A 12,330-nucleotide genomic window follows, 5' to 3' on the forward strand; every position below is an offset into this window, starting at 1 on the left:
ACTGAATTATCCTCAACAGCAATATTCTGAGTAATGATCATATATATAACACCAGTTATCTAACAGAAGGAGACTGGTAACCTAAAATGTACTTATATACGAGAGAATGAGAAGTTTTATATTACTAAAACCATACCCCCAAACGGCATGGATTTGGTAAATGCTTAATGTCTTCAAAGGAAAGAAAACCTGGGTTACAGTTATGGATGCACTGCTGATATTATTCAGGTAGCAGCTGTCAGAACCTAAGCGTCTCAGGGAAAAAAATGAAACCAACACAGAGTCTTAACAAGAATAAATGTAATTGCTTGTGTAGTTAGGAATAAATCAATTGCACAAGCACAGAAAAGGGAAATTCTGACCTATAGCATCATTTGAAAAAGCTCTGGGGTTGACCACCTGCTGTGATAAGCCAGCCTGAAGAGGCAGCTAGAGCCTCATCTCAGGTTCTGTGTTAATAGAAGAGTCCTGCTTGAAGCCAAGCTGCCGCTGCCACCACCACCACCACCATCATCATCATATTAACTGGACCACTGCAATCTCTTGCATCTATGCCCACGTCCAGTTCAGTCTACAAACAGTACAAGTAATCTTGGAAACCAGACCTCTGCTTAACATCCTATAATGGCTTCTCACTTGACAATCTCTCTCCTTGATCAAACTTTAGACAGGGCTCCTCTGAGCCTTCTTTTCAACTAGGCATCATCCTTAGGCCCTGTCCTTGGCCTGTGAAGTCAGTCTGAGCAAAAAATCCTGCTAAGACACCCATCACCAGCACACCCCACCCCCAGTTTCTGATTACCCTGGAAATGCGATCAAGCTCCTCTTCCCTCACCCTTGATGTTTACTTGGCCTGCCTTTAGTAGGATTCTTATCAGGCCAGTTTAGAGAGAATCCCCCTACCCTTGATGTCTCCTTAGTAATTTTCCATCCAGTGACCACCCCAATCTCTTTGGCTATAAATCCCTATTTGTTCTTGTTTTATTTGGAGTTGAGCACAATACCTCTCCCCTGATCCTCAACCTACGTTACTTTTTCCTTACTACCCTCTTTCATAGACTCCTGTTCTTTTTCCTTCATAGTATTTCCTGAAATAAGTAACTATATATTTGTGTCTTCATTTAATTCCTAACCAAGCTGTAAGTGCCATTAAGTTCCACATCTGTTATATGTATTATATCTATATACTAGCACATACTAGGTGCTCCATTTAGTGCTGATGTTGTAGAAATGGTTCCGTACTGCATGGAAGGCAATGGAGCTAACCCTAGGCCATATATCTACACTGATTCCTCCAAGTCATTCCAGTTACACTGGCTTGCAACTTCCACCTACATCCCCTTCTATCAGTGATCAAGTCCTGTTGATTCTCCAGTTGCATTCTCTTATTGTCTCCCTTTCTATTCCAATTTCACACTCCTCTTCAGCTTATCTCACAAATGAACTACTATAATAACCTCCTAATTTATTTCCCCTTCTGGACTCTTCTCCCCCTAAAGTATCCTGTATAGTATTGTAAAATTAATCTTTCTAAAATTCTGGCTTCAAATGTTTCCTGCCGAAAAATAAATTCATAGAGTAAATGCAATCTTAGTTTCAACTTAACCTTTTAGGCTTTATTTTCCTTTACTGTCCTACATGAATGTATAATAAGGCCAACTTACATATTACTAGAATAAACATTGCTATTTGTTGCTCTAATTTCATATCAAATGCTGTTTCCCCACCTAGACTACCTTCTCCTTGAGTTTTAGACCTGATTTTGCCATTAATTCACTGTGTGACTTGAATAAGTTAATCTCTGCAGACCCTGGTTCCCAACTGTAAGAGGATGTTGATTAAATGATTTCTAAGGTTTTTTCCCCACATTTTAATTTTCTATTTAGGGTGAATAATGTAAAAGAAACTATCTTATATGTGTGGGTTATAAAAATGTGTTTTCTTAGTCTTCACACTTGACTATGAACTACATGAGGGTACGGACTCTGTCTTATACTTTTCGTCCTGCATATAGTACTTAACACACTACTTTGCAGAGAAATGATAGTTAAACCCGCTTAAATAAAACCCAACATAAAAGAATTAAAACCAAACATACTTACTCTCCCATAGTCCATGGTGGACAGCAACACAAAGGAGGGAAATGTTTCTGCTGATCTTTGGCTTCAAGGATTAATACCAGATTTGGATACCGGTTAGTTAGGTAATTGGTAAGGAATCCCATAAAGTTGTAAATGACATAAGCTTCATAACATTCTCTGCAGGTATCCACATATATTGCAATGCTGGGATATTTCAATGCTATCCACTATGAAGAAGCACAGATGTTAAAAACAGTTGCAACTACGATAAAATGAATTACCACTCCAATTCATGGTACTCACATAATTAGATCAAACTTTCTAAATTTTATCATTACGAGGGCTACCAATCTGTGAAATGAATTTTTAAAAGCAATAAACATCTTGGATATTGGTAAACAAAAACATTTGTGTTGGGGGTAAATAATGAATATGAAGAGAGAAGTTAAATTATGTACTTGAGTTCTTAAATATAATCTGAAACTTCTTGACACAATCACAGAAAATGATGTTAAAGATATTTTCTTTATATTTAATCAAATTAAAGCAGTTATCTGTAACAACTGCATGTATTAGAATCCACTGGGGAAGATTTCTGTTTTGGTCCAAATAAATATTATAATAAATAATTATTTAAGTATTACATTCATTAAAGGACTAAGAGCTACTAATCTTAAATTTTTAATCTTAAATTTTAAAACATCTGCCTTTTCTATGATTATACTTTATCTTCTCTATTAATATTAAAAACAAGTGAAACTTTTCACGTATTAACCTAACTCCTTATTGCCAAATAATATTCCTTTTATTACCTTAATTACAGTTAGCATCATCAAACAAGTTCTTAGTTAATGAGATAAAATGAAGCATACTTACACTATCTAAACTGTATATGGGTACCATCCAAAGAATCCTATTTGGAAAGCAAAACATAAATTTAAAACAGTTTACATCATATTTATGAGATAAGCCAACACAACACTAGTAGAATCAAAACATATAAAGATTTACCTTATTATTGGTTTCTGTAGTTCAGGTTGTGTATAATGCACTAAATGCTGCAATATCACCCAAAGCGAGATAGGTATAGTCAACAGCAAAAAGATTCCAGCAATAAACCAAGCCTTGGTGTGTATTCCAACCTTAATCAGCAAAGAATATGTTAGTATAAGTTCTCTGATATTGAAACTAAATAAAATATTTGTATTTAAAACTTTTTATTTATTTGATTATTATCGAGGCTCAATATTTTCCAAATGACTAGCGGCTATTTTTATTACTTCTTCAATAAACAGCCCATTTATGCTTTTGTGGAAGGAGGGGGTGGATTTTTCCTCATGTGGCCTTTTGTAACAGCACTGTATGCATTAAGAATATTAACATCATGTCATTTCCCCCTAACTTGTTATTTGCCTTTATATTTGATTATTATGATTGAGGATGTACAAAAGTTTTAAAATTTTCTGCAAGTCAAATCTAAAAATCTTCTTCTGGTTTATTCCTCTGCTTTTATGTCTGGATAAAAATCTGCAAATCAATGTTTTCTGCAAGTTTTACTGTTACCCAACATGTTAGTAAAACAGTTACTGATTGCTGACTATTTGCCTGATAACTTTGCTGAGTTCTTTACATGCATCATGTCTTTTGACCCTCCCATTTGCTAAGCACTGCCACAACTCCTGTCCAAGGGACCCTTGCTAATAGAGGCTGCCCCTCTTATATACAACATTATCAACTCAGGACACTACATTTTCAAAAGATCTTTCTTTTTTTTTTTTTTTTGGCTGAGTTGGGTCTTCGTTGCTGCGTGCAGGCTTTCTCTAGTTGCCGAGAGCAAGGGCTACTCTTCGTTGTGGAGCACGGGCTCCAGGCACGTGGGCTTCAGATGTGGTGCGCTGGCTCGGTAGTTGTGGCTCACAGGCTCTAGAGCGCAGGCTCAGTAGTTGTGGCACACGGGCTTAGTTGCTCTGCAGCATGTGGGATCTTCCCGGACCAGGGCTCGAACCCGTGTCCCCTGCATTGGCAGGCAGATTCTTAACCACTGCGTCACCAGGGAAGTCCCTAATTTCTTTCTTAGGTCAATATCTGATCAACATTTTAACTTCTAAAATCTCAATTTCTAAAAATATACTTTGAATTACCTCATCCTAACATAGAGTTGAAGTAATCCACTCGCTTTCTGGTAAAAACAAATTTAGCTGAAACTCTGTTCTATCTGAGGAGCCCTCGGGAATGAATTTTATGCTAACTTGTACTCCTGCCTTGAAGAATGTGAATCCTTTTAATTAAAAAAAAAACCAGCAAATGCTAACTTTTTAAAGCAAAAAAGGTGGGCATTTATTTTTAGTACTTGAGGAGTTTGAACAGTTAATGGAAAAGGAACTTAAGTCCACAACTTGTAGTTTTTGCTGTTTTAAACAAGATTTTTTTTCATAAAGGGTCAAAGATTAAAGAAGTAGAAAACAAAGTATAGAGAACAAACGTATTTTTACAACAATGAATTTCTATATTCAACTGTATGGAAAACTTGAAAAGCAAATAAAAGTCTTGCTGAATGCTGGAGATTAATCAAAGCAGCAAGTCAAAAGCAAATACGCAGAGGTGAAGATTCTGAAAAGAACGTCTGAACAATAATTTTCCAGACATTTTTCCTTGGCTCAGTTTCATTTAAAATTCAGTACTCATTTTAATGATGACTTAATAATAATATATTCTAGATCTTCATTATAAGGTGATCATTAAGAACAGTAGTGCCAAGTACTTTTAATACCCACATTTGTTTTTATGATTGCCTTAGTGCCAAAAGTTCGTAGAACTTGGTGGTAGAGTTGAGAGAAAAATTATGTGCTCGTGACTAATGATGGTCAAGTGTCCTCCGTGTGCTATAAGAAAGAAAGTTCTTTTTCAAATGATCATAAAACAAGTGACTGGATAAAGAAGATGTGGCACATATATACAATGGAATATTACTCAGCCATAAAAAGAAACAAAATTGAGTTATTTGTAATGAGGTGGTTGGACCTAGAGTCTGTCATACAGAGTGAAGTAAGTCAGCAAGAGAAAAACAAATACTGTATGCTAACACATATGCACATATATATGGAATCTAAAAAAATAAATAAATAAATTAAAATGGTCATGAAGAACTTAGGGGCAAGACAGGAATAAAGATGCAGACCTACTAGAGAATGGACTTGAGGACATGGGGAGGCGGAAGGGTAAGCTGGGACAAAGTGAGAGAGTGGCATGGACATATATACACTACCAAATGTAAAACAGATAGCTAGTGGGAAGCAGCTGCATAGCACAGGGAGATCAGCTAGGTGCTTTGTGACCACCTAGAAGGGTAGGATAGGGAGGGTGGGAGGGAGGGAGACGCAAGAGGGAAGAGATATGGGGATATATGTATACGTATAACTGATTCACTTTGTTATAAAGCAGAAACTAACACACCATTGTAAAGCAATTATACTCCAATAAAGACGTTAAAAAAACCAAACCAAAACAAACAAACAAAAAAAGTGACCGGAGAATTGAGTCATTTCACTATAGTGATTCCAAATTTTAAAAATCTTGCATCATAGAGTTAGTACCAGTTTTACATTGCAAGTGATGAATCGGTTTCAGAAAAACATCACCTGTCCACATTAATGCCACTAATTTGAATCACTGGTCTTATAACTGTTTTGACTTTTAAGCTATTTAAAAAGCTGTGTGCATAAGAACTGAACCTATTTTACGTGTGTACATATTTAGGTGACATTATATATAATAGGTCAACTCTAGGTATCTGTAGAAATTATTCATATGATTATTACATTTATTTTAATTTACATTTATCTCTAAATAAATTATTCACATTTGAGACACACTGATAGAAGGATACGATTAATGTTAAACTTATCAGCCATGAGTAGGGTTTTTTTGGGCTGACAAAACAAGGAAGAGATAAGTAGTGTAGATTTTTTTTCCTAAGGTAACTTGAAGAAAGTAGAGAGGAAAGAAAAAGACCATTAACGACCAGCTTCCAGGAGTGAGTTAACTCACTCAGCCAAAGGCTTTCAGAGCAGAGAGTTAAAGAGAAACAGGAGAGTGCTTTCTGGGCTCACTTGTCCTGAGGGCAAGAAGGGAGCACTTCCACAGAGTAGCTACTTGGAACATAGGACCAGCAGGGCAGGGTGAAATGAATGCAGAGCAGCGTGACATCATGTGTGCATTTATTTTTTATTTTATTTTTTTAAAGATTTTTTTTGATGTGGACCATTTTTAAAGTCTTTATTGAGTTTGTTACAATATTGCTTCTGTTTTATGTTTTGTTTTCTTGACCCCGAGGCCTGTGGGATCTTAGCTCCCCGACCAGGGATCGAACCTGCACCCCCTGCATTGGAAGGTAAAGTCTTAACCACTGGACCACCAGGGAAGTCCCTGACGTGTGCATTTAACTTACATGACCTCACTTAAACATGCTCAACCAAGTAAGAGAATGAGAGAGATGGTTTAAGTAGTGCAGATGGTCACCTGGCCACTCCAGTCATGAGTATATGCCCCATGGACATGGGATGGGCTAGCCGAACCTCCAGTTTTCTACAACCTTAGTTCCCACTGACTTCTAACAGGGTGAGCATTGTGATTCTGATGTTTAAAAGACAAGTATTTTTCATACGAAACTGTCCCTAAACATGTCAATTACTTTTTCTAGTGCTCGATCAGATGCATTATAACTTTGCTTTAGGTGTTCAGCTGTGAAGCTAATCCCAATAAAAATGCTATCCGAAAATGCTATCCCACGAGAACAGAACTGTTGCCCCACTGCAACAATAGTGATGATATTTTAAAAACAATAGTGATAATTCAGGCTTACTGACCACCTATTATGTGCTCGGCACAGTGTTATGCATTTTAGAGACATAAACTCATCCAGTGAATAATGAGAATGATTGTATATTAAGTACTTAGCATAGTGTCACTTTAGCCACTTATCCGTCTCAGTTTTCACATCTGTAAAACGGGGATAATTCCTATGCTTCAGGACTTTTAAGAATATTAAAGAAAATTATGCCTTATCTTAGGGGCATGCTGTGGTTAGTGTCTCTAACACCTTAACAACAAAACACAATGGTTGGGTGGGGTGGGGGTGGGGGACCCTCCCTTAACCCACACTTCTATCTACTGTGCCACTCATTCTCCTGAGTCAAAAAATACTCAAAACAAACAAAATGAACAAAAACTTGTCTTCATATTTTTAAAATTAATTAATTAATTAATTTTTGGCTGCATTGGGTCTCCGTTGCTGCACGCAGGCTTTCTCTAGTTGTGGCGAGCGGGGGGTACTCTTTGTTGCAGTGCGTGGGCTTCTCATTGCGGCTGCTTCTCTTGTTGCAGAGCACGGGCTCTAGGTGCGTGGGCTTCAGGAGTTGTGGCACGTGGGTTCACTAGCTGTGGTGCACGGGCTTAGTTGCTCTGCGGCATGAGGGATCTTCCCGGACCAGGGCTGGAACCCGTGACCCCTGCATTGGCAGGTGGATTCTTAACCACTGCGCCACCAGGGAAGTCCCTGTCTTCATATTCTGATACCACTTATTCACTCCACATTTATTCTTCAAACAACTCCCTTTAGTTTCGGACCTGATACCTCCATAGAAACCATGACGAGGATCACAAATGACCCTCCAATGGATGGCTCCACAGCAGACTGTTCACTACTTTGTCCTTCTGTTCTGGCTTCCACGACACCCCTCTCCTGGCATCCTACTTCCCCACTGGCTGCTGCTGCTTTTTAAAGTTCCTATTCTTCCCTGTGACCTATAGATGTTGGTGCCAAATCCTCTGCTTTTTCTTCTTCTTCTTCCCCTTTATAATCTCATCCATTTTTATGGCTTTCAACACCATCTCTGTTCTGACAACTCATATTTATATCTGCAGCTCAAACATTTCTGAGCTCTAGACTTGCATTTCCAACAGCATATTTGACGTGCCCATGTGAATGGAATGTCTCTCATATACCCTGAACTAAGTGTCCCAAACAGAACTCAAATGCTTTCAAACCTGTCCTTATCTATCAAGTTTCCATCTTGGTAATTGGCATCACCATTTACCTTGTTGTTAAAGACATAAAACTCAGAGAGGTTCTTGATTTCCCCCTTTCTCCCAGTGCCTCTCTTCCCCAATCCAATCCAGTGTCAAGCCCTGTTTCTTCAATTCCAATGATACTTAAAATTCACTTTTCCATCTCTGTTTCTGCTATCCTGACTTGGGCCATAAGTCATCGTAGCCCAGGCACCCACCACCTCTGAACTACCTTAAAGAACTTTCTAACTTCTTCCACTTCAATTTTCCATAGGCTGGTAGAGTTGTCTTTTGAAGATGTGTAATAATGTTGCCCTGCTTGTTCGCTTTTTAGATCTTTTTTAGTTTCCTCAAAGCATTTTACATAATTTTATTTTATTGATTTGTTTTTGCTGGTTGTGTTTGTCTCCACCACCAAGTTCCATGAAAGCAGGTGCCATGCTTCTCTCTCTAACCATACAGAATACCAGCCTGATTTATCACTGGGACTCAAATAATAATTTATTAAGTATCCAATATTTGAGAAGAAGGAGAAAACAAGATAAAAAATGTATCCTGTTAGATGGTGGTGAGTCCTAAAAACTATAAAGAAGGGAAGAGGATATGAAGAGTTGAGGAAGTGAAGCTTGCGATTTTTAAACTGGGTAGCTGGGTGACATTGAAGTAAAAACCTGAAGGACACAAAGGAATGAGAATACCGTCTGGAGAAAGGCATATTATGACATGCAAAGGCCCTAAGGAGGGAGCCCGCCCTGCATTTGAGTAAAGCAAGTGTGGAGGAGACCCAGGAACTGAGGAGAGAGAGTCAGAGGGCGGTGAGGTGGGGGTGGTCTCAGATCATGTTGGGCTCCAATGCCATAGTCAGGAATACTGGCTTTTAATCCAGGACTAGGAGTGACTGGAAAACTTTCAGAGGACACACATAACGTGACTTCTGTTTTAACTGGACACTCTGGCTGGTATGTTCAGAATAGTCCAGGGAATACACGATGAGAATCTGGCTCAGGATGTTAGCAGTCGAGATTGCAGATTAAAATTGTCCTTAAAAGCCCGTACTGAAAAAGTACAGTTGACATCAGTGATGAAATAAAAATTTACATTTTAAGGCAAGACAAGAAATATTCACACATAGAACTTTTTCTCTGCCCTTTGGCCTCCTCCCTCCCCTCTAGATGCATCACGCATCTGCATTATGCATTAACCAGACCTCCTCAATGGCAGAAATACCTGCTCAACCATAGTGATCACTTTTTCTCCTTCTGGTACCAGCCACATAATTCCTTAGAAGATAACATTCCTTTTTCAATTCTGAAAGGTGTCACGGTGACCCACCACTAGCCTTGTCAGTGCAGACATCTCTGGTGAGCTTTATGTGCAATGCCAATATATCACTCCCCTTAAAGACAGCGATTGGTGCAGAACAGACTGGTCAGACGACCTGGGGAGATACCGGGCCATACCTAACGAAGTTCGTAGCTTAATACTTATTTATGACGTTATTAATGTTACTAGCTAAATTACTTGTCTTCTGCCTCTTTTACAAGATTATTGTTTCTTGCATTACCAAATGTGTGACTGAGACTCAGATAAAATTAATGATGATTAGGCCACTTGAAACAACTGACCAAATATATAGTTCTATAAGATCCATAACCGTAATCGTGTAACTTCTTCTATATGGGAAGAGGGAACAACAAGAAGAGGGAACCGTTTCCTGGACAGTAACAGTAAGATAGGTGGCCCAGAGGCTTTTGGTTATTGTTAACAGAGCCTCGTCCAGTAATAGCACATTGAGTGGCCTATCAACAAAATCCTCACCTGACCTGGGAATTGGCATTCCTAGCCACACGGGACAAACTGGTCGAAATGTCTCCCAAACTTTGGCTGAAATTAAGACCAAAAAGGAAGGGACTGTAAAATAAAGACTGCTGCCCACCATCCAGTTCTACAAGAATCAAATCACTAGCCACTGAGGCTATACACCCTGAAAGGAATAATACACCCTGAAAGGAATCTGGGGTGTGTGTTGGGGCAAGATCAGGATGAGGCACTCTGTGCTCTGGGAAAACTTGTCTTCAGGTAGATATTTTCAGGAGAAAATTTTTATGAACCTGGATTCTTGCATCTTCCCATACTTAGAAAAGCACTAAAATCATTAACTTAGATGTCTGTTCCTCATGACCTGTGACCTTCTACCGAGATGTGCGCTTGACTGCACATACCCCCTTTGCCAAAATCACGTATATACTGGTTTCCCCCTTTATCTCTTCAGAACAGTCCTCAGAGCTCTCTGAGAGACTGTCACCCGGGCTATAATCCTCAGTTTGGCTTGAATAAAATTTTCCATCTCTTTCTTAATTTTTTGTCATTGACACCAACAACTAAGAGAAGTCTTAAATTAGGTTATTATACATAGTATTAATCTTTAAAATAGTTCCTATATTTCAAAGTAAGAAATACTCCAAAGTAAGAAATCCCTATTTGTATTAAGATGTCTATATATGAATTCTGGTAGACAAATTATGGAAGTAACCTAAATATCTAACAAACTAGAAATACTTAATGTAGTGTAATATTATAGTAATATTAAGAATAACTATATGGACTATGCTAGTTTAGAAAAGTCAACCAAAAAAAATTGAGTGAACATACAGAAAACAAACATATATTAAATGCATTTCATTTAATTACATAAAGATTGTTCCCACACAAAAGGCCTAAAATAGCCATGGTCTTGTCATAACTCTTGTGAAATAGTTGTTTCTAAGTAAAAATACTTCCCTGGATTTTATGAACTTCAAACTTAAAAGCTCATTACAATTTTTATAAAGTACTTAGTTAAATATTTACCTTGGGTTCTTTCAGCTTATAGTACTTTACTGATGTCATAATAAGAATATGACATCAAAAAATATACAAGGGACTTTTTTCAAAACCTTTGTTAAGAGTTAATTTCTAAAGTAAAAACGAAGTTAAACCAACTCGAACCCTTTAATTCAGGAAGCTAGTTAAATGCTAATAAAATTCAACACCTGGTCTTTAGATCTAGTTAAGTCTTAATATTTAAACAGATCAGATTTCAGAAGTAAAGTTACCTTACTTTCAGGATATTGATGAATGTTTGCAAAACAGTGCTCTCCGAAGCAGCTATCTTAATATATTTTATTTTCTCGGTCCTACCTTCACGAGTAGCATGGTTTGAAAAACGGTTAACAACCAGAAACCAGACAGGTTATGTCACGGGTTCATTACAGGACATGGTTTTCAGGATATCAAGTCTGGAGCATCCGGGATAAAAATAGGCTACCTTAGCTGGGCAGGACGGTAGAAGAAAGGGTAGAGGCGGATGGTGCGGGACCCTCTTACCTCCAGTTTCTGTAATTCCCACACGCATAGGGGAACCGCAACCACTATGGACACCAGATAAATGACCACCGCTAAAGGTCGAATCCACTGTCTCCAGTTCCTCCAGGTACAAGTGCAAGGCATGTTTCCGCATAAATCAGCTCCGAGTAGCAAGGGAAAATAGCTCGAAGGAGATGGTATTGGGGTCTCTGTTCTTTGGCTGTTCTGTCGACTCGCATACTACGGAAAAACAGCCGTGGAGCGACTTCACCAGCTGGAACCGCCTCCTCGGCCCACGCTGTGCTTTCTATTGCTGCTACTGCTGCTGCTGCCACAAACGCGGCGGCTCAGGGTACTACTGGGGAGCAGTGCGGTCAGCATTCTTTCTTCCCCACCTTGCAACTACCCAGTTCTTCCGCGGTGGAATCCCCGGCAGAGCCGCTGCTCTCACCTAGGAATCGCCCGGAGCTCCGCCTGCAGCATGGCCTCGAGGGGAGAGGCGCCAAGCCGGACCGGCCTGTAGAGACCCTTAAATCAGTTCGGTTCTGCCCCGCGGCTGCCTGCCCGCTCACTCTTTTCTTGGGCGGTGAAGTTCCCTCCCTTCCGCGCTCGCAGGCGTCTGCTCGGCCGATTCCGCTGATAGATAAGAGATGAAAACTTAAACCCACCAGCCACAGGATTTCTTCACTGGTTCCCACGGGCCAGTCCCCCAAGGCGGAACCAAGGCCAAACCAGGGCTTCCGCTTCCGCCCCCGCTGTCTGAGGTTGGTGATTCGTGGACAGCGCCAAGATAGGCCCTCCCCATCCGGCTCACTTCCCACTCTCTGATTGGTCATTT

General features: G+C 39.3%; 1 protein-coding gene across 2 annotated transcripts in view; it reads right to left on the reverse strand.

The window, feature by feature from the left end:
- TMEM184C (transmembrane protein 184C) overlaps nucleotides 1–12,233 on the reverse strand; it is a 31,447-nt gene extending 19,214 nt beyond the window's left edge. Inside the window, exons 1-4 of one of the 2 annotated variants that reach the window (XM_060299705.1) lie at nucleotides 11,514–12,233; nucleotides 3,093–3,223; nucleotides 2,958–2,994; nucleotides 2,103–2,308 (exon numbers count right to left, since the gene is read on the reverse strand). In XM_060299705.1, the coding sequence (XP_060155688.1) occupies nucleotides 2,103–2,308; nucleotides 2,958–2,994; nucleotides 3,093–3,223; nucleotides 11,514–11,636 (497 nt within the window). In that variant the 5' untranslated portion in view covers nucleotides 11,637–12,233. The remainder of the gene's footprint in view (nucleotides 1–2,102; nucleotides 2,309–2,957; nucleotides 2,995–3,092; nucleotides 3,224–11,513) is intronic. The other variant, XM_030878173.2, reaches the window with a different exon arrangement.
- Nucleotides 12,234–12,330: the final 97 nt, after the last annotated feature.

The sequence above is a fragment of the Globicephala melas genome, chromosome 5, assembly GCF_963455315.2.
Source record: "Globicephala melas chromosome 5, mGloMel1.2, whole genome shotgun sequence".
NCBI classification, from domain to species: Eukaryota; Metazoa; Chordata; class Mammalia; order Artiodactyla; family Delphinidae; genus Globicephala; species Globicephala melas.